Source organism: Myxocyprinus asiaticus, chromosome 4, assembly GCF_019703515.2.
Source record: "Myxocyprinus asiaticus isolate MX2 ecotype Aquarium Trade chromosome 4, UBuf_Myxa_2, whole genome shotgun sequence".
Taxonomy (NCBI): Eukaryota; Metazoa; Chordata; class Actinopteri; order Cypriniformes; family Catostomidae; genus Myxocyprinus; species Myxocyprinus asiaticus.
This window is the reverse complement of record NC_059347.1, coordinates 40736919-40762565: the sequence shown is the minus strand read 5'-3', so window position 1 is coordinate 40762565 and position 25647 is coordinate 40736919. Positions and strand designations below refer to the sequence as shown.

Genomic DNA, 25647 nt, shown 5'->3' with positions numbered 1-25647 from the left:
AATGAATATACTTTTATTAAAATACAAAAATAGTAGTGATAGACTGTTACGACCAGGCTGACAAAGTTTAGCCATTTTGAGATTATTGGTATTGGCCAATAACTGTGACTGCTTTGCAGATGAACAGAAGTGTTAGCTCTCCCTCAGTTCCAAAAACTACCAACAGTCAATGAGCACATTTACGTTCTTACACAGATTATGCTTAATGAGCTGACAACGTGTGTGTGGTCATGTAAACACATTAAACAGCTTTCCTTTATCAGTCATAAAGGTCATAATCAGGTTAAGAATAAACCAATTTTTGCCCATAACCCTGATTTTGCATTGCATGTAAACACCTTTACTGGCATTCTTTACCTTGCTTATCCAGTGTACGCATGTTTCATGCGTATGCCTCTTCCAGAGGTCGACCAATGTGGATTTTTGCCGATACCGATAACTAAGGTGGTGGAAAATGCCGATAGCTGATTAATCGGCCGATAGCTTTTTTTACAAATGATCTATATAATAATAAAAAAATATCTTATTCTTTCCATACAATGAAGGGCACAGTCATTGAGGCTGAAAAATTAATAAAATCCCAGAAGCAGTTTATTGTGCATCCAAAATCCCAATAATAACCAGATAAATGAAGATTTGGAGTTTTTACTTTAAACAAGCCCGAAATACACAGAGGACTCTTATTTTAAAATGACTGAGAATTAACTCTGTTACAATGCTCTATATGTGAGTATTTACCAAATGAAGCTTTTTACAGCCTATAGATTCACCAGATGAAGAGTTTTTCTATGTATATAATTCACCAGATGAGGTTTTTTTGATAAGGAATAAAAATAAAAAATAGGGGAATAAATGAAAATAAAACATCGGCAACTATCTTCATATATTTTTTCCGATAACTGATAGTTCCAAAAAGCAACTACCGGTACTGATTAATCTGTAAAACTGATATATCGGTCTACCTCTAGCCTCTTCATGGTTTGCCGTCAAAAGCAGAGAATAACTCAATTATTTCAAATCTCATGTAAACGTGGTTTTCTTGCTTAGTCAGATTTTTTAAATAAGCTTATTTTTCTGAGTTATCATCATATTCGTGTGCAGGTAAACGGATTCAATGTCACTATAATGTACATTTCAGATATTTGTAGCCAACTGAGCAAATATTGTGCGTTCTTTTTTACATCAAAATGTTTAATTTCAGTGTCCAATATGTGTCTGTCAATTGATATAACTAAATTCTAATGTACTGTGTCTCGATCATATACAGTAATCCACCCCTGGGTGTAATACAGACATACCATTGCTTTTGCGATAATGTCATGAGCTGCATTTGGTTAGTGTACATTAGTGTACATAGTGTCAATTCACATCTCACAGGTATGTATGTGTCAGTTCTTTTGTCAAATCTGTATTTAAAAGCCCTATCTTTCTGGTTCTATCTGCTCAGTTCTTTAATTCCTCTCTCTCTACACCCCAGTGTGCAGAGAACATAGACTGCTGGTTATTTAACATTTTATTTTAACATTATTAGTTTTGTGTGATCATTTGCTTGATCCAGTCATAAAACACTGATTGGGCCAAATATCTTCCAAAAATGTTCAAAAGTGATCTGCAATTACTCAGGTCAAGTGTCTTGGAATAAAGCTCTGGCATTACTTCACCATCTTTATCTAGCATCATGGCATACTGTGAGAAGGCCACAGACCTAGGATTGATATATTTTACATGTTAATTTCAACATGTTATTTTCATGGGAGAAAATGTAATATTAAAAATAAAAACATTATTAAAAAAATGTGAAATTGAATTTTTTGGTGCAGTATACTACAGCTATTAATTACAGTTTAGGCACAATTCAGGCCTAAAAGCATAGCTGTGGGTGACGTATAGGCAGGAACCCTTGTACAAGAGATGGAAAGCATATAAAACACAATCAACCATGCATAATGACAAGGTAGCAATATCTAGGCTGATAACAAAAAAATGCTTTCTCTAAAATGTTTATATTGCATGCTTAATTATATTTACAAGTAATTTACTTTTTTATCTAACGTGACATACATTATGCAAATTAAAGATAGTCCCCTAATAGCAACTTTGAAATCAGTGGTTTAAAGTCACCAATGTAGATGCAGAAACTTTGCAACATCCTATTAATAAGGCTATGATTTATTTTCCTGGGCTCACAACTTTTCAATTAATTATAAAGTGTCTTATATCTGCAATGACAAAAGTCAGATTATATATTATATATAAATACATGGCAGTTCTTTAAGTTCTACTGTATATAGTAACATCACAAGAATGCAACAGCTAGCTAGAAACCTACCTGTTTTTAAAGTGTCTTCCAAAGATACACAGTACTTGCATACATTAAATCAGCCCTGTTATTAGCAACAAATAAAGTAATAATGACTAACATGCAGAGGGTCCCTTGATGAAGCCATGTCTCTCACAAAGCACAGGCAAGTTTATGGTTCTGTGTAGTAACAGGGAGCCAAACACAACTGACTTCTGGAAAAAGATAATAACCAATGGTAATTGAGGTTACAAACAAAACAGCAAGAGCCTGCCCCACGACTGACCAAATTAAAAGGTGTTTGCACGAGTAAAGGCAGAAGAATGACCTTACTCCCGAGGCAGGTTTCCTCACGCACGAAAGGTTGTATTGCATGCGCAGGGGATTTTGTGCGCTCAAGGGTTTAAAACGAGCGTCTGGAATCTCTTCATAACCAATCACACCTCTGATACTTTGAACAGAATATCACTCAATTCATTCAATTGACTTTATCGCTCCAAGTTAAAAATGACCTGTGATGACTTTTAAATTATTATTTTTTCCTTTTTTTTTTTACTAGCCAGCAAAGCATCTGCCACTGGTGAACACACCTGAACTGAGAGCAAATGAATGTTTGGGTCACATTTTACATTAGATGTCTTCAAATACTATTACAATTTAAAGAATTTTATTGTGTATATCATGTTCTGCACAACTTCCACAAGATTTGCAATTGCTACTACAAAGATAACAGTTTACTGTATACATATTGCAAGAATATTTGCAGAACAAGGCTTACCATCAATTACAGATGTAGCATGCAGCTACAGTGCTGTGAAAAAGTATTCTCCCCATCCTGATTTCTTCTGTTTTTGTGTATATCTCCTACTAACTTGTTTAAAAACAAAAAATAAATCTAACAAAATCTAACATAAAACAAAGGCAATCTGAGTAAACACAAAATACAGTTTTTAAATGATAATGTTATTTATTGAAGCAAAAAAGTTATCCAATACCAACTGGGCCTTTGTGAAAAAGTATTTGCCCCTTAGTTACTAAATCCCCAAATCTATGAAACTGCATTCATAATGAGGTTCAGCTGGACAAGACACACCCAGGCCTGATTACTGTCAGCCCTGTTCAATCAAATCAACACCTAAATAGAACTTTTTCAGCAATATGAATTTGACTAAAAGGTCTCACCCAGTTGCACACTATGCCAAGGTCGAAGATGATGAGGAAAAAGGTGATTGAAATACATCAGTCTGGGAAGGGTTACAAAGCTATTTCAAAGGTTCTGGGACTCCAAATACCACAGTGGGAGCCATTATCTCCAAATGGAGAAAACTTGGCACAGTAGTGAACCTTCCCAGAAGTGGCCAACCTTCCAAAATTCCTCCAAGAGCACAGCGACGACTCATCCAGGAAGTTACAAAAAAGCCAAGGACAACTGCAGGCCTCTCTCGTATCAATAAAGGTCACTGTTCATGACTCCACTATTAGAAAGACACTGGCCAAAAATGCCATCCATGGAAGAGTGGCGAGGTGAAAACCACTGTTAACCCAGAAGAACATTAAGGCTCGTCTGAAATTTGCCAAAACACACCTTGATGATCTTCAAAGCTTTTGGGAGCATGTTCTGTGGACTGATGAGTCGAAAAAGGAACTGTTTGGAAGACAGGGTCCCGTTACATCTGGCGTAAATCAAACACAGAATTCCACAAAAAGAACATCATACATACGGTCAAGCATTGTGGTGGTAGTGTGATGGTGTGGGGATGCTTTGCTGCTTCAGGGCCAGGGCGACTTGCAATAATTGAGGGAATCATGAATTCTGCTCTCTACCAGAAAAGCAACATAAAGGAGAACATCCGGTCATCAGTCCGTGAGTTGAAGCTCAAGCGCAACTGGATTATGCAGCAAGACAATGATCCAAAGCATAGGAGTAAGTCCACCTCTGAATGGCTCAAAAGAAGCTAAATTAAAGTTTTGGAGTGGCCTAGTCAAAGTCCTGACTTGAACCTGATTGAGATGCTGTGGCAGGACATTAAATGGGCAGTTCATGCTTGAAAACCCTCCCATGTGGCTGAACTAAAGCAGTTCTGCAAAGAAGAGTGGGACAAAATTCCACCACAGTGTTGTGAAAGACTGATCTCCAGTTATTGGAAGCTTTTGGTTGCAGTTGTTGCTATGAAAGGTGGCACAGCCAGCTATTAAGTTTAAGGGGGCAGTTAGTTTTCACGTGTTGGATAACTTTTTTGCTTCAATAAAAAAAAAAAAAAATAAATATATATATATATATATATATATATATATATATATATATATATATACACACACATTTGAAAACTGTATTTTGTGTTTACTCAGGTTGCCTTTGTTTTATGTTACATCTCGTTTGAAGATCTAAAGTAATTTAGTCTGAAAAATACACAAAAATCGGGATACTTTACATGTAAGTACAGTGTAACAACAGTATAACAGTATAGAGTAGGACCAACAGGTGAAGTAAAAGTCAATAATCTGAACACTCAAAATAAATTTTTAGTGTTTCAGTTTATATATAAATACCTACAGTTTAAAAAACATCCAGGCAGGGTTCAGCTAAACCGGAAACTCTAAAGAAAACAAATACTGTAGACTGACATCATTTCTCCAAGTCTAGTTGTAATGACGACTGTGTGTGATTGTCATTCATGTTTTCCTTGATCTGGAATGCTAACAAACCAGTCTGGTGAGTCCTCGTCATCAACGCCCTGACAAGAGATCTTAGCTCAAACAACAGACCAGTCCCAAACCAATGACAAAACCACATGACTTTCTCTCTTTCTCATTTCATTGTTGTAACCATATTAATTACTTATGATGTGACATTTTAATTTTCTTATGACATATTTGTAGATTCAATCTGACTATAGTCTGACTCATTTTCAGTTGTATCACATTTGCCTAATCCACAGCTGTTTCACAAGCGGACCAAAGCAACACACTTTTAATTGTACTTCCTTGTTTACACTGAGTCATGGAGGATTTTCAGCAGAAAGGATGTCAGCCTATACCCTTGTTTTTATATAATAAACCGGAGACATTTCTTCTTTATCCCTTGGCCAAGGCAAGGCCCAAACCACAAGCTCAACAAAGGCTGCATTGTCTGTTCTGCCAACTGATTTTTGCTGGCTATTTTTAAGTTAGGTTGCAGGTGTATTTGTAAATTACCATTGTGTATGCAATAAATATATCTGATATTCATCCAATATACTTTATGAACTGAACGGTAAGTAATGTAAAAATGTTCCCAGGTAAGCCATGTGATCACGCTGCACACTGAATGGTGCTGATAGCTGGAAAATAAAATTCACCGCATGCTGACCATGATCAACAATCCGATTGGTCATTTGTCTCAATGATAACTGGACAGTGATATCTTAAAAATAATAAAAGCTTATATTGCGATGCATGTAGAATCAGTCGCCAATAAATGAGCAATGAAGCAAATACAGTTGAAGTCAGAAGTTTACATACATTTAGGCTGAAGTCATTAAAACTCATTTTTTAACCACTTCACAGATTTTTCATATTTCATATTAGCAAACTATAGCTTTGGCAAGTCGTTTATGACATCTACTTTGTGCATGACATGAGTAATTTTTCCAACAATTGTTTACAGACAGATTGTTTCACTTTTAATTGACTATATCACAATTCCAGTGGGACAGAAGTTTACATTCACTAAGTTAACTGTGCCTTTATTGTTCTGAAAAATTCCAGAAAATTATGTCAAGCCTTTAGACAATTAGCTTCTGATAGGCTAATTGGAGTCAATTGGAGGTGAACCTGTGGATGTATTTTAAGTTCTGCCTTCAAACTCAGTGCCTCTTTGCTTGGCATCATGGGAAAATCAAAAGAAATCAACCTAGACCTCAGAAAAAAAAATGATGGCCCTCCACAAGCCTGGTTCATCCTTGGGAGCAATTTCCAAATGCCACGTTCATCTGTACAAACAATAGTACACAAGTATAAACACCATGGGACCATGCAGCCAACATACCACTCAGGAAGGAGATGCATTCTGTCTCCTAGAGATGAACGTAGTTCAAAAAGTGCAAATCAATCCCTGAACAACAGCAAAGGACCTTGTGAAGATGCTGGAGGAAACGGATAGACAAATATCTATATCCACAGTAAAACGAGTCCTATATCGACATAACCTGGAAGGCTGCACAGCAAGGAAGATGCCACTGCTCCAAAACTGACATAAAAAAGCCAGACTACAGTTTGCAAGTGCACATGGGGACAAAGATCTTAATTTTTGGAGAAATATCCTCTGGTCTGATGAAACAAAAATGTAACTGTTTGGCCATAAAAACCATCATTATGTTTGGAGGAAAAAAGTGAGGCTTGCAAGCCGAAGAACACCATCCCAACCGTGAAGCATGGGGGTGGCAGCATCATGTTGTGGGGGTGCTTTGATGCAGGAGGGATTGGTGCACTTCACAAAATAGATGGCATCATGAGGAAGGTAAATTATGTGGATATATTGAAGCAACATCTCAAGACATCCACCAGAAAGTTAAAGCTCAGCCGCAAATGGGTCTTCCATATGGACAATGACCCCAAGCATACCTTCAAAGTTGTGGCAAAATGGCTTAAGGACAACAAAGTCAAGGTATTGGAGTGGCCATCACAAATCTGATAGAGAATTTGTGGGCAGAACTGAAAAAGCATGTGTGAGCAAGGAGGCCTACAAACCTGACTCAGTTAGTTCTGTCTGGAGGAATGGGCCAAAATTCCAGCAACTTATTGTGAGAAGCTTGTGAAAGGTTACCCAAAATGTTTGACAAGTAAAACAATTTAAAGGCAATGCCACAAAGTATGACCAGATGTACTGTAAAGCACTTATAAGACTGTGTGAAAACAGGTGCTAATAAAGACAGGTGGTGGGTGAGAAGTAGCATATAATGCCTTTAATTTTGTTTCAAGCAGTCTGACTAGTACTGTAACAAACTGCACAGGCAACATGTGCGGTATTAATAAAGACAAGATTTGAGAAGCACCTTAGCTGGACAGGCAGGGTTGGGGAGTAACAGAATACATGTAACGGGATTACATATTTAAAATACAAAATATAAGTAACTGTATTCCACTACAGTTACAATTTAAATCATTGGTAATTAGAATACAGTTACATTCAAAAAGTATTTTGATTACTGAAGAGATTACTTTGCATTTTATTGTCATTTGTTTCATTTAATATTTAGTCTTTTCAGATGGAAAAAATGTATACATATAAATGATGCGATCCAAAGTGCATTTGAACAGCGGTGAAACACTTTCTTATGATGTGTTACATTCATACGAGCAGACAGAGGAGTAAGTTTGAAGTTTGGAGCGCAAGAAATAGAAATAAACCTTGTGTAAATTGTCAGCTTTACGCTAAACTAAAATGCTATTTCTAGCCATTTTACATGCACATGTTACCAGGCACGATCATATTTATCAAGAAAATTCACGTTAGATCATAATTTCTTTTTTTCTAGTAAGACCTTTGATATTAGGGCAAAAATCTTATTCTTGATAATAATTTTTGTATTGTTTTCCTGTAAAAATATCTAAAATCCTTAAATCTTGGTTTAGAAACAACACTGCATAAGATATTTAGGTTTTTCAGAGAATGTATTTTTAAGGTGTATTTTGTCTTACTGTTCTGGCAGAATGTTTATAGTCAAAACAAGTGAAAAAATCTACCAGTGCTGAAGAAATAATCCAAAGTATTTAGAATATATTACTGACCTTGAGTAATCTTACAGAATACGTTACAAATTACATTTTACAGTATGTATTCTGTAATCTGAGGTGGAACACATTCAAAAGTCCAACTCTGTGGACAGGTTAATAGATGTTTAAAGTTTCAGTCTGAATGACTGAATAAAACACTCTACTGAGCAGATTTAAGACATAAATATGCAAATTTGACGTTCAGAAAAACTCCGAGCAGCTGCTCATGCCTTACATCCCGATGTCTTCTAGATTGATTTAGGCCCTAGTATCTGACTTTTGCTCAAATACATTACATTACTTAGATTTCTATTCTGTCAGTCACTGTTTTCAAAAACTCAGCTTGATAACCGAAACAGCTATTTTTTTTTCACATGGCACGGTATCGAGAAACACTAGATGACAAGCTATTAGGCTACATAAATATCTAACTATGTTTTTTAAAGATGCATTGTCAATGTCCTTCTTGAACACTTGATTTAAAAGTGTGTATACTCATTGGAATTTCAGAGAACTGCTCTGATAAAAACGAAAGTGGTTATTTTATGCACTATTGCTCTTTGGCATGTCAATAAAAGATCCGCAAAGTTTCCCTCTACACCACTCTGAAACCAACGTGCGCTACATTACTCTAGGAAAACAACTAGCAACATTTACGTGTTTCGAGACACGAAACTTCTTTCCATTAGACTTTTAAATCAGAAATAATCCCACAGAAACAAAGCGAGTGGCTTCGGTGTTCGATCGTTTGTAATAGTTTGTTTATTTATTTACCTACCTTTACATTGTATAGACTGGGCAGTTGAGATTTTCAGTGTTCCAGAGATCGATTCACCAGGGCTGTAAACTGTTTTGTTGTTATTTAAGGTTATTTCGAATTCCTGAATCTTTCCCATTCTGTTTTCTAACCACCGTGGACAGGTGGGTGAGCGAAACGAACGAATAAAGGAAATGGTCTACCTGTGGCCGACGTCAATGTTACATGGTGACGTCACCAAGGACTTTTTCACTGTTGTGAGGAAAACAAATAATTTCATGCGAGGAATAGTTTTGTTTGTGCCTGTCAACAACGTGTTATTTTATATTTAACATCATCCCTCAACATAAAGACAAACACGTTTAGTGTCTTATTTAGTCAGATTGCTATAAATTTCTCTGACTACCTTTTAGGCCCATGCACGTGAATTCAAAATATTAGTAGGCTATTTATCGCTCAATCAGAACCAGCTGAATAAGTGAAGGGTTGCTAGCACAATTGTTTATTTTCACGTTAACATTTAATGTACATTACAGTACTTGTATATTAGAATAAATATTTACATACAAATATTGACAGCTTTTAAAACTTTTTGAAAATGCAAGTGGTAAACAGTTACTTGAGCTCAACAGCAAAGGTCAACCACCTCAGTACAAAAATGTACACTGACACAATTAACTTGATTAAAAAAGGGACAAAATATTTTGTAAGTGTATACTTAAAAGATTCCTAAAAGCAGTACTTAAAAGATATGCTGAACATAGACAAGCACAGCACAATTTAAATTCACTAAGAGACTGTATTAATTACATTTCTGTTTGCAGTTTGACTTAATGTGTCTGATTCACTTTTTTTGTCGACATTCCGTATGACCCTTATTGCCCTGAGAGATCTCCGGAATGCTTTAATAAAATTACGTGAGCCAAAAAAGTAGATTAAGGGGTCCAAGCAGCAGTTGATTCCTGCTAATATATAACAAGCATAATATGCTGTTTGCAACTGCAACATAAGCTTGCATTCCTTAGGGTAAAACTTTATCACAACTACTCCTATGGTCCGAACAACATTAAGAGGAAGAAAGCAGAGTCCAAATATGACTAGACATATGCCTATCATCCTCATTGACTTGGCCTTGACTGACTGGCCCTGTGCAGAATTTATGTTAATACGAGACACTGAGCTGGCCAGGCGACTGTAGCAAAACACAGACACAGTTAAGGGTAGAATACACCAAAAGATGAAAATCAAGCAAGTGATATGTGCTGAGGCTCAGGAGAACATGGTGTACTGTCGATGTTCAAAACCGAAGTGTCCATCTTAGAAGAATGCCACTTTGAAGGAAAACAAGTGTGTTATAGATAGGTGGAATAAGGAAGGTGTAAAAAAATGCAAAAACTTTTTTTCTCTCTATAAACAGTTCATTTACATTGCCTTGTTGACTGCATTTGCATTACCCTGTCAGTAAGTAATTTCATACAAATTATAAACAACATAAATTGACAAACATGCAATTCTATCTTAAATCTTAACCCTAAATCTAACCCATACGTCATGACCAAAAGCTTGGTAACAAGCTGGATAGCATGTTGATTTTTAGATTTGTTCTTAAGAGACATCGTAACACTAGCGCTCTACCCTAACACTCTGATCTGATCATTCAGAAATATTGCTAATGAATGGCCATATGGGATTCTGTAAAATTTTCCATAAAGAAGATAAACTAAATTACTACATTCAAACTAAATTCTCTAAATGTCTAGTAAATTAATGGAATACTTCATCAAAAATGATGATTCTCTCATCATTTACTCACCCTTGTCATTTTAAAACTCAAAATACTTTCTGTCTTCCGCAGAACACAAACAAATATATTATAATGGATATATGTCTGTTTGTCCATACAATGCAAGTGAATGGTAACCAATTTTTCTAGCTCCAAAAAGAACATAAAGGCAGCATAAAGGTAATTCATAAGACTCCAATAGTTTAATCCATGTCTTCTGAAGCAATCCAATCGATTTTGGATGAGAACAGATCAAAATATAACTTTTTTTCACTATAAATCTTGACACCAAAAGGCTCCTTGGCGATCATGATTTCGAGCTCGATTGCACTTATGAGCACGATCTAGCGCTCTGCACATGCGTGAAGCACTTGGAAGTAATCAAGCTTGAAATCATGATCGTGCCTAGAGACTACAATGACAAGATGTACAGTGAAAAGGGAGTTACATTTTGGGTCTGTTCTCACCCAAAATCAATTGGATTGCTTCAGAAGACATGGATTACTTTTATGATGACTTTATGCCCTTTTTGGAGCTTGAAAATTTGGTCACCATTTACTTGAATTGTATGGACAAACATATCTCCATTATAATATCTTCATTTATGTTCAGAGGAAGAAAGAAAGTTATATAAGTTAGAGACGACATGGTGAGTAAATGATAAAAGAATTAACATTGTGGGTGAATAATTCCTTGAATTTATGAAAACTTATAATTTTAATTAATAATGCCCCATGCAGCTGGTTAGTGTCATTTTGCAATCTTGAATGCTCATAGAAGTATAATGCATATTTTAAGATTAGGCATTTTAAAATTGCTTACACCAAACCATCAAATTGAAACGCCTACATTATTTGTATCATTGTCAGAAATTAACCAGGGCTCTGGGCATAAATGACACCAACAGTGATCAAAATGCCCCCGAAATTCAAAATGTTGGGGCAAAAATGCTCCCATGATGAATTCCTCTATTTATTATCTGTAACATCTGATTTATTTCTTAATATTCTATTTTAGCCCTTGTTATACACCACTTCACTTAATCAGTGAGTTTCAGATTGAGAATGTAAATGAATTGATTAAATTGAAGTATTAAAGGATGAGCATAAAAGGGTGACAAACAGCAAGTTTGTATTTAAATTGTTAGACAAAAATAAGCCCTCATAAAGTAAATAATGCCCATGAAAATCGAATCCAGGGTGCAAATATTGCCCCTTAATGTGAAAAGTTAATTTCTAACACTGATTTGTTTTGCCACAAAGTGAGCCTATAAGAAAGTACTATTTGTGTACTAATCAATAATCCTGCAGTAATGCTCGATTTTTTCCCCACTTGGTGTGATAATTGATATATATAGAGAAAATACAAAAGAAACTAAAAAATGCATAGGTAAATTACCAAAAGTAAAATAATTCTTAATAAATATTTAGCCACACAGAACACTTACCAAGTCAAGCAATACTCTCCTCAAAACACATTTGGAATATGGAAATTGTGCAAACTGATAAGTTAAGAGATGAGATGTGAACGCAACATAATTCACTCATCTATATTTCAATATGTCAAAGAGGAACCAAGACAGGATTTCCTTTTATTATTCAGCAGTCACAACTCCACCTTATTTTTTTTTATTTTTTTATTTTTTTTTCACTCTATGTTTTTTAAGAAATTAGTAATGAGGTGGTTTAGTAAAAAAATTAGCAGCCTCTTGAGTTATGGCTGTCAGTAAATAAGACACTTTAAATAATGTGTGCTAATCTGACTAGTCTGATTTGGCCTCACTCACTGTATTATACTGTATTCTGAATGTCAACAAAGAAAAAAATGCTTTGCTTTTGTACACTTCTTTCCTTGTATTGCGAGAACAAATTGTGCGAACTTCGAAGAGGAGACATAGTGCATGATGGGCATTGTAGTTCTAGTGAGTATGAGGCTTGCCTACCAGACATGCATAGACAATGAAGTTGTAGTATGTGTGCACATTATGGGTATTGTAGTTCTAGAGAGTATGAGCCATGCTTTTCAGCGATAAGCAGAACACAATAAGACTTCTTTTAGCCCACCCTAAGATTTATGTTTTAAAAACTGCTAAATATTTCTGGTAAAGAAATGTAAATTTGAACTCTTCAGTGGAATCCAGTTGTACTCATCATTTGCAGCGTTGGATTTGTTGTGTGCTGGAGCTTACGTGAGCAGCCATCATAAACGTTGCCTTTGTCATGACAATCAAACCGAGAGTTAAGAAATGTGTCCTCATAAGTGAAAGTGGTAAGTGAAACTTTGTTTTTTTGTGAGTGATTCATGTACGCTGCCTTTAAAATTGTGCAAACACACATTTTTGTGGTATAATATAGAAGCCGGGAGAAGTCTTCCCATGGCCACGGTATCATTATATGTACATACAACGTAGAATGATCGCTGACTGTTTGTGCATCCGAACTGCTTTGTTTTAAATCTGCCATAACCATTGCCCTGATCAGTTTGCATCCAAACTGCTCCGCTTTAAAGCATTTAACATTTAACAATTGGTAGAGTGAAACACGATTGATTCATGTGTTAATACACACTGCATTAAAAAATCAGTAAACACGTATAGGCAGAGGGATTGTAAGACTAGCCTTCCACTGGCCATGGCGTGATATACAGGGTGAAATACTCGGTCAATTCACTGACTCATGCAGCCAAACTACTCAGTGTTACAGCTCCCTGTAACTGGGAGAATATGATGAGAAAAGCTGACTCTGGATCAGTGGCTGCGAGCAACATTCTACATCATTTGTGTACGCAGAGAAAACGTCTTAATTTCTAAAACAAATTCAAAAAGATTTTTTATAATAAACAAGTAGTTTGATTCGTGAAACACACCATTTTTATGACATTTTGGTAGCATTAAAAACAATTCCATTAAAGTTTTATCAGTATACATGTCTGTACACACTGTGGATCAACTCAAAACAAGTTTGCACTGAGATGACTTAAGTGAAAAATATTATTTTATTATCAGACACATTCCTTGAACATGTTAGGCTGCCATTCCCCACTTAATTTTATGCTGACTTTTGAAAAACATCTCAAGTTGACTCTGGCATTGTTGATGGGCACAGCACATGACGACGTATGATACAGGTTCAAATGCTCGACTTTGCTGCTTTAGGTAAGGCAGTGGTTATTCTTCATTATTCAAATTGGCTGGCATGTCGATGGAAAAACAAATCATGCATATTCATGTTATTGATTCTTTATTATAAATATGATGTGAAGACCTACTTTCTAAATATCTGTTTGTTTACTATGTTGTTTTGACATGAGTTATACAGTAGTTAGCATGACCTGTAATGTCTCTATGCAATGCATGGCTTATTTGTATGGAATGCATAGCATAGCAGAAGAGAAAGTGGCTGTGAGAAAAAAGTAATGCAAAATTAACGTAACAATTTACTTTCCATAAAAAAGTAACTTTTTAATTAATGTGGTTACTTTTTTGAGGAGTAACGCAATATTATAACGAGTTACTTTTAAAATTAACATTACCCAACACTGACCTCCATCCATTTGCTAATATCAGACATAAACATTCTTTTTTTTTATAAAAGATAAGCAGTTTCAATTAAATTACATTAAATATGTGTGGAATTTCACTGCAATTAAAAAAAAAAAAAAAAAAAAGAATCTATGAATTACCAACAAAAAATAACAACATTATTTTTGGACCTGCAAATTACATCTACCTTACAGTATAATATCATAAATATTTTATATTAAGGACAATAAATAGCAACTTTCTACATGTCCTTGTTAACTGAGGTGGGGCTGAGGATCTTGTTATCATGAGGGCATTCTTGTAAAGATCATGCCCCATTTTAAACTTCACACCCATTTTACTAAAAAGAGATATGGAAAGTCTTAGTGAATTTCTTTAGATTTTTAGATCAAGACAGCAGTTGGTCCCAGTCAGAATCCATTACAGCAGAAACTATTTTGAAAAGACAGGACACTTCTATTGAAATAAACAGGAGAAATTGGAACTCCCAACCAAGAGGCTCTAGCACCCAACGGTCAACTGATGTAGAAAGGAAGTCCCACCTTAGAGGTGAAAACATAGATATACATACTAATTTGGCTGGTTCGGATATGTCAACCATGGCACCATCTTGTAACGGTCAACAAGGGTAGCTGTTTAAATGCAAGTGAATGGAGAAGAAGCCTCAGACAGCTGCATAATCTGCTTTTTTTGTGGAAACAGTTCATCATGTAATAAAATAACAGACTGGGTGCTAATTTTCAGTAAGTTTGCCATGAGATATATATATATATATATATATATATATATATATATATATATATATATATATATATATATATATATATATATATATATTCATTTGAAGAGGACTATATTTGCAGTTTGCTATGAAAAAAACAAACAATGTTTTAGAAGTCAAGTCAGGTGTTTTATTTAATCAAAAATATTGCCCAGTGTTTATGGAAAATCATAAAATCTGAAATTTGACAGGAAAAGACTCCAAACTGTTATAGACTATATCTATCAATTTACTTTCATGTGTTGACGGACGGCTCTTGACCGTTCCAACATGGCAGACGCGCCGACATGTCAAGGCCCATAGGAGCAGCTGCTAATGAAGTACCTACATATAGATATCTATGGGTAAAAGAACCATGAGCCAATCACCTTCTAGATACAAACCTCGCCTCTCAGTCATATCGAGAATGTGGATGTGCATTATCTCTACAAGCCAGGAAAATTGTGTTTTTAGTGCAATCTGAGGTTAATAAGCACAATTTATGATACCAGCGTTGACAGATTTTACTGCAAATTTGAAATATGTTCTTTGATCGTAATCTTGATCAACCGTTTTTGAGATCTCGGTGTTCCCCCATTCAAGTAGATAGGAGCTGTACTGGCATGACTGGAAACTCTCCCCTGGGAGTGTTCCAAAGATGGCCGCCAGTGGACTTGCTGGAAAGACTTTGATTACAGATAGTATGCAGTCTCTGTTTCTAAAAGAAGGCTGCACTTGTGAGGGCACCACAACAGCCACGCTGCACACCACATTTATTTGTGTGAAAAAAGCAACAAATATGATCAAACAGACAGCCACCATTTTGTGTGATTTGTCCTTAATAGCTTGTCTCTAGTAGACACCAGACATAGAGCACACCTGATGACTGTAGAGGATCACAGAAGCAACGAATGCAAGTAGGTATCCTGGACTGAAGACAGTGAAGTTGAAATCGAAATATACAGGTATGTCTGTATGTTGACTTTGGTGAATGTTGAGGCATAAAGTATGATTGTGCACTGTGTTTGTGTCTTAAGTAGCTGCAAAAGCAGCTCCTTTAACCAACATCAAAAAGCCAAACTCCAGCACAAAGCTTCTGGACAAAGTTGTTTAGATTAATAGTTGCCAGCAGTCATTTCACCCTGTAGCTCTAGACTGGTTACCCACTGAAGCTAAGCAGGCTTGAGCCTGGTCAGTACCTGAATGGGAGACGTCCTGGGAAAACTAAGGTTTCTGCTGGAAGAGGTGTTAGTGAGGCCAGCAAGGGATGCTCACCCAGCAGTCTGTGTAGGTCCTAATGTCCCAGTATAGTAATGGGGACACTATAGTGTAAAAAGGCACCGTCTTTTGGAAGAGATATTAAACCGAGGTCCTGACTTCCACCCAGGTGTTGTGCATATGAACACCCACAAACCCAAGACACTGAGTAGGAGTCCCACCAAGAGGGTCAGGCAAATGAGCACAGAGTTGGAGGTATGCTGGGGTTTAATGGGACAAGTGAATTCACTGAAGAAACATAATAAGGAAAATGTATTCACCTTAATGCACATACACACACCTATTAAACAAAAGACACGTCTTCGAAAGAATGTCAGGTGATGGCTAGTAAGATCATAGGTTTGAGATACACAAGCCTCTGGCCTACATCATTTTTTTCTCCATAGAATTTAAAGGTCATCTGAAGTTGACAGATACTTTGAATATTAACTTCCATAAGGCTCCAGTGGTTTAATCCATATTTTCAGAAGTGTTATGATTGGTGTGGCTGAGAAATTGATCAATATTTAAGTCCTTTTTTTACAATAAATTCTCCTCCCTGCCCAGTATGTGGCGATAATATACATCAAGAATGCGAATCGCCAAAAACACAAGCACAAGAATGTGAAAGTAAAAGTGGAGATTTATAGTAAAAAAGAACTTAAATATTGATCTGTTTCTCACCCACACCTATCAAATAGCTTCTGAAGACATGGACTTAATCACTGGAGCCATTTGGATTACTTTTATGTTGCCTTTATGTGCTTCTGGAGCTTAAAAATGTTGGTATCCATTCACTTGCATTGCATGGACCTACAGAGCAGAGATATTCTTCTAGTAATCTTCATTTGTGTTCAGCAGAAGAAAGTCATACATCTGAGATGGCATGGTGGCAAGTAAATGATGAGAGATTTTTAATTTTTGGGTGAACTATTCCTTTAAAATATGATTATCATTGCATTTCAGAACAGAATAGCTACCAAAAAAATATATCAATTTTAAATGTGTCAGGAGAAAAATGTTGCTATTGTGTACACTATTAAATCAAGGGATACTGCGGATATTTACTCAGATATTTATTTCCCCTGTGTTCCCACAATATCAGTAGGCTGAGCTGAGTTGAACATGCAGCAGAATACTGTCAGCCTCACATTTCATGTAACATGCCTTGAGCAGCTGTAACATTTGATAAATAATTAAATGAGGAAGCACTGGTGCTTTGAGGCAAGTATAATGTTGTCTGAACTGACAGATCAGGGCCGGGCAACTGTCAAGTCGTTTTTATTTGTACAGCACTTTTCACAACACACATAGTTCCAAAGCAGCTTTACAGAAAATCAGGCATTAACAAAAAATGAAACTGTAATATCTATAAAGTCTTAGAGTGATCATTGTGTAATTTGATTAAATATGATCGTAAATTGTGTTTAAAAATTAATAATTGTATTTAGAACCCCTGCGAGCAAGCTGAAGGCGAATGTGTCAAGGAACACAAAACTCCATAAGATGTTGGTTAATGGAGAAAAGTAACTTGGGGAGAAACCAGGCTCACTCTGGGGGCCAGATCCCCTCTGGCTAAACAGCATGAATATAATGCCAATATTAGTTATTTGTGTGCAGTGCAAGTCATGGTTTAAAATTGGTAAATTAAGTAAGCGTTAAGGTCCAGTATTTAAAAAGAAAATATTTTTTATTAACTGTAAGATTAATGACTAATGTCTTTGAAGTCCATCCTGGATTAACTGCAGATGTTCAAATAGATGAATTGTCCTTTTTTAGTTGGCTGATGAAGGCTTTTGTTGGCAATTAAATGATAGTCTATGTATTCCATTTCAAGAGTGTATTCCATCAATAGACAAAGGTGATGCAGGCAGAGATCAGTGAGGTGCATCATAGTGCAACCGGCAGGTCATTTCGAACTGTACCACAAGACGCTCCTTCTGCAAACACAGTAGGCCTGTTTTTGGGATCCAAAAGTCTGATATATATATATCAGCTCAGTAGAGGTGGGCTGAGCACAAAAAAAACTGGGACGAGAAAAAAAAAGGAGCATCGTGCTGTGACGTTTTCGCACACAGAGACGAATGATATCTGAAAATAGACAGATTAATGTTGCTTAACAAGGCTGAATCCCGTCTTACTGTTTCAGTTAACTACTTTGAAGTCTGGACCAGAGTTTTCATCGTGTTGGTTTCCATTCACACAACGGGATTGATCATCACCGAACAGCGGGACTGGAAAGTGTTCGGGACATGGCTTTAACATGATTGACGGACCACAACAAAGAGTTCCCTTGTTTGCTTTTCTCCAACGTGAATCGTGATCTCCTACTAGTGTTCCTGTCTTCTTCATCATTATCATCCTGGCACGGAGGTTTTCTGCCGGGGGAGGGAAAAGTTATCGCGTTGCTGAGTGAGAATTGTGTTGCTGTCATCGCGTTGCTGCCTGAGAATTGCAACGGTTCGTGAGTAACGTGTTTCAGGTCTGATTCCACTTACTATTACTAGGAAGTTGAGATATTATTGAAATTAGTGTGTTTTTTTGTTTTTGTTTTTTTGTATGTGTATTCTGAATGTCAATGGAATAATAGCTGAATATTGAAACCATTGAAGCAGGGTTCCTGTACATTGCAAGGTAAAGGTTTGTTTGATTTGTGTTAATGAAAGAAGCAAGACAGTAAGTTCATTTGGGTGAATAACCTTTATTTCTTATTTCATATACAACAACAGAAAGGGTTTCTTTTATTTTTTTTCATTGATTATTTTGTATGCTTTATTTTATTAGTTGTTAATAAGTAATTATTGTTAATCAGAGATATATTTTCTGAGTGTTAAAATGGAGGTACCGTTTTAGTTATTTTCTAATACTTTTGAGTGTAACTGTACTAATAACAACCATTCTTGAAAATACAGCATATTTCTCCAACTAAGAGCTGGGATACCAGGTTCCTGTGCACCATCTGAAATCAAGAAGTACCAAGAAGAGGGTTACATTTTTGGAGGCACCGCTGGGATTTCATTTCCCTGTGTGGTTGTCTATTCTAATTTTGTTCGGTTTATTACAGTGTTTGTGAAAATCGTCTGTCATGGATATCTCTCAGGTAGCACAGTGGAGTCGTCAGGTCCAGGTTAGTCCTCCTAACTGTGTCATACTTAGTGGTGTTCCTTTAGATGTGAAGGATGAGACCATTATGGAGGTGCTAAACACAGTGAAAGCTTTTGGATGTACCAGAATACAGGGACGACGAGGAGATACCACAGGAACGAACTTGTTCCTGTTGATTGAAACTAGTGGTGAGACTGACCCTAGAACTGACATTGTCAGATTTTTGAAGGTGAGTAGTCCGGCTTCAACTGCCGCTGACTATCTCAGGGCTCTTGATACCGCATATGGTAGTACAGAGAGTGAGTCAGACCTTATGGTGAAGTTTGATAGTACTTATCAAGAGCCAGGTGAGAAACTCTCTGTTTTTCTGTACAGACTTGATAAGATTCTTCATCGTATCTTTCTGAAAGGATGTGTTAACATGGATGACTTGAACAGAAAATGTGTGGAGCAGATCATTAAAGGAGCTCTGACCACTGACATGGTATCAATGAGGCTAAGAGTGACTTACAGTTTGCGCAATCCGCCAAATTTTTCTGAACTGCTTCGAGAAATAAGGGAGGAAGAGAGCTGGATGAGTGCTAGAGATAGGCCCAAAGTCGGGGTGGCTGCTGCTACTGCTGTACCTCAGGTAACTGCCTCAAGAAAGGAGGTAGATAGCTTGAAACATGACGTGAAAGAATTGTCAACTCAAGCGAGTAAACTGCTGAAAATTGGTTCTTCAGTTCCCGTTATAGAGTCATCTTCGCAGAAAACTGTTTCTGTGGCGGTTTCTGATGCCAAGGGTAGGGATGCTGTTCCTAAAAAAGACCTTGTCATGCCAGTTAAGACAGACATTTTCTGCTACAAGTGTGGAGAAGATGGACATACCAGAAGAGAATGCAAAGGTGAAGAAAACCTGAGGAAGGTTAACTAGAAGCTCATTAAGCAGAGTCGCTGGGCGGGAAACTCCAGAGGGGTTCTGTGAAGGAACGACTCCGCTTGAAATGCGTTCCAACTCTTTTCCTTCTGAAGGTTAATGTTATTCTGATCATCCTTATGGATAAGTAGGTCCAACGTCTGAAGTTCCTGTTCAGATAGAGGGGGTCTATGCCAAAGCATTATTGGATAGTGGTTCACTGGTTACTATCTTGTACAGAATTTCTACCATACTTACTTGACCCATTTACCTTTGAAGCCTTTGGAAAACCTGGAAATTTGGGGTTTAAGTTCTCATAAGTATCCTTATGATGGTTACTTACCCATTCGTCTTGAATTTACGGAAGCTGTTGTCGGAGTACCTCAAACAGTGGATACTCTTGCTTTAGTTTGTCCTGATCCAAAGCCGGACCAACGGATAGCAATCCTGGTTGGAACAAATACTTCCTTGATCAGACAGTTGTTCAATGCCTGCGAGGAGAAGGCTGGGAAAAACTTCATGAGTGTCTTGACTGTTCATCCGGTGGTTAAAGCAGTTTATGATTCAATTGGAGTGACTGCTTGTCCAGATAAACCTAGAGTGGTTGTGAATCCAATTGGTTTGTGAACTGGTCAAAGGAACTAAACAAAGGGTTTATTCATGTCTAAGTGATTCATCTATCCTGATATTGGATTCAATTAGCTTTTAAGAGTCAAATTAACTATAATTTCTGAATTTCTGGTAAATTCCAAATTAGTGTTTTTTTTGTACGTGTATTCTGAATGTCAATGGAATAATAGCTGAATATTGAAACCATTGATGCAGGGTTCTTGTACATTGCAAGGTAAAGGTTTATTTGATTTGCGTTAATGAAAGAAGCAAGACAGTAACTTCGTTTGGGTGAATAACCTTTATTTCATATTTCATGTACAACAACCGAAAGGGTTTCTTTTATTTATTTTTTTCATTGATTATTTTATATGCTTTATTTTAGTAGTTGTTAATAAATAATTGTTGTTAATCAGAGATTATTTTCTGAGATTTATTTATACTTTACAGTATAAGTGTTAAAATGGAGGCACCGTTTTAGTTATTTTCTAATACTTTTGAGTGTAACTGTACTAATAACAACCATTCTTGAAAATACAGCATATTTCTCCATCAAAGAGCTGGGATACCAGGTTCCTGTGTGCCATCTGAAATCAAGAAGTATCAAGAAGAGGGTTACATATATATATATATATATATATATATATATATATATATATATATATATATATATATATATATATATATATATATATAAATTAGTGTAATATTATTATTATTCATTTATTTATTTTACTGAAAATTAACAAAGTTTTAGGATTTAAAAGAAAATATAAAAGAAAAAATAATTATGTAGTAAAATGTCTGAGACATTTGAGACTGCATTATTTGTAGGTCACTTATCGAATGTTAGCAAATTTGTGACATTGGCCATATTACACATGGGCCTCCTTTGTATGAAAGGTCAAATTTCCATTGAAGCACATAACATGCTTTTTGGAACATTCTCAAATCCTGGGACAACATGGATCATCTGGATTCACACAAACATGTGGAGTCCGGGCCAACTTGAGTACATGCTCTCATTGAAGCAAATTTTGTTTATTTTTTAATTCAACTATGCATTTATGTAAATTGTTATGATATTAACAAAACTAACAAAAAAGAATTTGCGCTAATGCTCTCAGACTTTTGGACTCCACTTTATAAAAAAATGACTCTTGTTAACACCATTTGGGATGCTGCTCTGAAGACACACCAGTTGTGAGGGTCCAGCTGCGGTCCAGAGCAAAAGAGAGTGAATCAGCTAAAGGCAATGTTCAGAAGAGAGACTAGTTACCATCAGGGAGGGACAGAAACAGAAAACACAGCTCTATCTAAAAAATGTGGGATGGGGGAGGGAGAGACTAGTACTAGAAAAAATTATATGTTTGTTTAATTACTGTCCAAATGACACTGGTTGGAGTAATTTTTGTTTCTCCTGAGAAGTTCATGATGCCTCTAAACTAATATAAGATACAGTAGTAGTACTCGTCTCATACTGTTACAGCTTCTGTTAAATTAGATAGTAATTAAATAAGCTGGTTAAAGCTGAGAGTAGTGCATTAAAACATGACAATAAGACAGGACATGTGTTTTGCAACTTAAATAAAAGAGGAACAATTTTCCATGTTTGTGGGTGCTAGGTCTCTTCTCGGTTTCTAATATGGGCATACCTTCCTTTTATTTACTTTTTCAATTCCTCAGTACTTCAGCCAGTACAGCTGGAAAGTGAACAATTTTCAGCAGTTTTGAGAGGATTTAATTATTGGTGTGGTGATTTTTTTTCCCGTGGGGAAACACCATAGCTTACATCATACGTGATGCCTGGGAAAATTAGACTGTAAAACAGGAAAATTAGATTGCCCTGTATGATTCTGCATATTTATTTTTTGGTATTAAAAAATATTTTTGATATTAAAATCTTTGTTTGTGTTCTAAAGAAGAAAGTCATACACATCAGGGATGGCATGAGGGTGAGTAAATGATGAGAGAATTTTCATTTTTGGGTTAACTATTCCTTTAACCAGGGGCGGACTGGCCATAGGGAGAACCGGGACATTTCCCGGTGGGCCGACGGGATGAACGGCCGAACTCCCCACCCCTGCCTTTAACCAGAGGTGGGTAGTAATGCACTACATTTACTCCATTACATTTACTTGAGTAACTTTTTGAAGAAAAAAAATTACTTTTAGAATAGGTTTAAAAGTGGGTACTTTTTACTCTCACTCAATTAAATTTCTAATGAATTTTTTTTAACTTTTACTTCTTTACAATGGGTGGCGTTCCTGTCATTACATTACTGGGTTTAATTTGAGTTAATGTGTAATTTATTGAGAGATTATTGAATGGGACTTTTACGACAGCGGAAGTTCACACAGACTGTCACTCAAGTCATCACTGCTGCAGCATCAAACTCTTCAAAGTGAAACACTTCCTTCGCTCCACACAGTGAAAAAGAATAGTTTCATCATGCAATGCCATCATTTAACACTAGGACAAGCTGATATTTCAAGATTAAAAACACAGCTTCAATTTAAGGTAGCACGTCGAGGTAAGTTTTGGCTCTAATGCTAACACGGGCTTTTCTGTGTAATGTGATGGTAATTTTCAGGGTGATTCTGTAACTGGGCTCTTATGACATCAGTTTATAAGTGTACATTTTTAAATCAGTGCAGCAATATATCAGTGCGCTTTGTCCCACGTCCCGCATGTCATGAGCAGTATTTATACATTTACTGGAAACTATTGCAACTACTTCAGGCGGATTAACTGTATAAATCCATGTAAACATCCAAGTTAAGTGTAAATGCCTTTTGCTCTGCCGTTCACGTGATTGACAATTGGAGCGCGAACAGACAGCATTTCTGCACGTGCACAGCGAGGGCCACGCGAGGCATGCGCGTGAGAGATGTGCGGGAACGAAGCAATCATATGGCGAAGAGAGTGGCTGTGTCCAAAATTGTTCACTCATTCACTATTTCCTATATAGTGAATGGCAGTTAGTGCACTATATCTCAGCAGTGAGTAAACGAAATGAGCGAGTGAATTCGGATGCTGACATATACACAAAGCGTCGGATCTCTGGGGCTGTCACAGAAACTTTTAAAATACTTGGGCCTTACTTGTTATTCTTATTAAATAATATATCCATAATCCATAAGACTCCAGTGGTTAAATCAGCATCTTCAGAAGCGATGTGATATGAGAATGTGTGGATGAAAAACAGAGAAACAGATCACTTTCACATTCTTCTTCTTGTGTTTTTAGTGATACATATTGTCGAAGAATGTCTAGCAAAAAATGACAAATATTGATCTGTTTTTCACCCACACCTAGCATATCACTTCTGAAGATATGGATTTAACTACCGGAGTCTTATGGATTACTTTTATGCTGCCTTTATGTGCTTTTTGGAGCATCAACATTTTGGCCTACAGAGCTAAAATATTCTTCTAAAAATCTTAATTTGTGTTCTGCAGAAGAAAGGAAGTCATCCATATCTGGCATGGTATGAGGGTGAGTAAATGATGAGAGAATTTTCATTTTTGGTGAACTATCCCTTTAAAGTGATCGCTCAGCTATAATTTAATATTCTGTCAACATTTTCCTACTCTCATGTTGTTCCAAACCTGGGTGACCCTTTGTATTATGTGGAACACAAAATATGGAGAGAAAAAAAGCATTCACTGAAAGTAAATAGTGACAAATATTCTGTCTAATATCTCATTGTGTTGCATGAAAGAAAGTTATATGGGTTTGGAACAAGATGACAGTGAATGATGACAGAATTTCCATTAATAATAATTCTGTAATACATGTTAAAAGTGTATTATGTAATGGAATATAGGGGAGTTAACGTCTATTATGTCATTTATGAAAGTAACGAGTTTCTCACTGCTTGAGTACTCTTTTATTTGGATACTTTCTTACTCTTACTCAAGTAATTATTTATGTTAGTACTTTTACTTCTACTTGAGTATTTTATTTTTTTTAAGTAATTGTTACTTGAGTACAGTTTTTGGCTACTCTACCAACCTCTGCCTTTAACTTGAATGACTTTTCCCAACTAAAATGATTACTGAATATGGGTGGGAAAAAATCTATTTTTGTAGAGATTTAAATCACAAAGACCAATTTCTAGGCAATTAACAGACCCACAAACTGAAGCTGTTGAGGAGGAGGCCCAGCAGATAGACCAGACGGAGGATCACAGCAAGTGATATGTGCTGAGGCTCAGGAGAACATGGTGTACTGTCGATGTTCAAAACCGAAGTGTCCATCTTAGAAGAATGCCACTTTGAAGGAAAACAAGTGTGTTACAGATAGGTGGAATAAGGAAGGTGTAATACAATGCAAAAACTTTTTTTCACTATAAACAGTTTATTTACATTGCCTTGTTGACTGCATTTGCATTACCCTGTCAGTAAGTAATTTCATACAAGTTAAAAACAACATAAATTGACAAACATGCAATTCTATCTTAAATCTTAACCATAAACCTGGCCCATATATTATGACCAAAAGCTTGGTAACAAGCTGGATAGCATGTTGATTTTTAGATTTTTTTTTTTTTTTAAGAGACAATGTAACGCTAGCACTCTACCCTAACACTCTGATCTGATCATTCAAAAATATTGCTAATGAATATCCTTACGGGATTCTGTAAAATTAGCTATAAAGAAGATAAACTAAATTACTACATTCAAACTAAATTCTCTAAATATCTATTAGATTAATGGAATAGTTAATCAAAAATGGTGATTCTCATATCATTTACTCACCCTCATGTAATTTTAGAACTCAAATTACTTTCTGTACAGAAATATTATAATGGAAATAAATTGATCAGCCACAACATTAAAACCACTGCCTAATACTGTGTAGGTCTCCCTTGTGCCACCA

The 25647-nt window shown here is 36.2% G+C and overlaps 2 protein-coding genes across 2 annotated transcripts in view; both read right to left on the bottom strand.

Annotated features, from left to right (window-relative positions):
- arrdc1a (arrestin domain containing 1a) overlaps positions 1–8977 on the bottom strand; it is a 35351-nt gene extending 26374 nt beyond the window's left edge. Inside the window, exon 1 of the mRNA XM_051695754.1 lies at positions 8832–8977. Within this exon, the coding sequence (XP_051551714.1) occupies positions 8832–8949 (118 nt within the window). The 5' untranslated portion in view covers positions 8950–8977. The remainder of the gene's footprint in view (positions 1–8831) is intronic.
- Positions 8978–9301: 324 nt separating this feature from the next.
- LOC127439756 (P2Y purinoceptor 4-like) lies at positions 9302–25035 on the bottom strand. The gene is made up of 2 exons (XM_051695984.1): positions 24908–25035; positions 9302–10072 (listed from the first exon to the last, which is right to left on the bottom strand). The coding sequence occupies exons 1-2, from the start codon at positions 25023–25025 to the stop codon at positions 9600–9602; spliced, it is 591 nt and encodes a 196-aa protein (XP_051551944.1). The 5' UTR covers positions 25026–25035; the 3' UTR covers positions 9302–9599.
- Between the last annotated feature and the right edge of the window lie 612 nt (positions 25036–25647).

Coding starts and splice junctions, on each gene's coding strand:
- LOC127439756 (XM_051695984.1), bottom strand. CDS start 25,025: ATGGACACTTCGGTTTTGAACATCGACAGTACACCATGTTCTCCTGAG. Junction 10,073..24,907: donor CCTCCTCCTCAACAGCTTCA/GTTTGTGGGTCT, acceptor CCTGAGCCTCAG/CACATATCACTTGCTTGATT.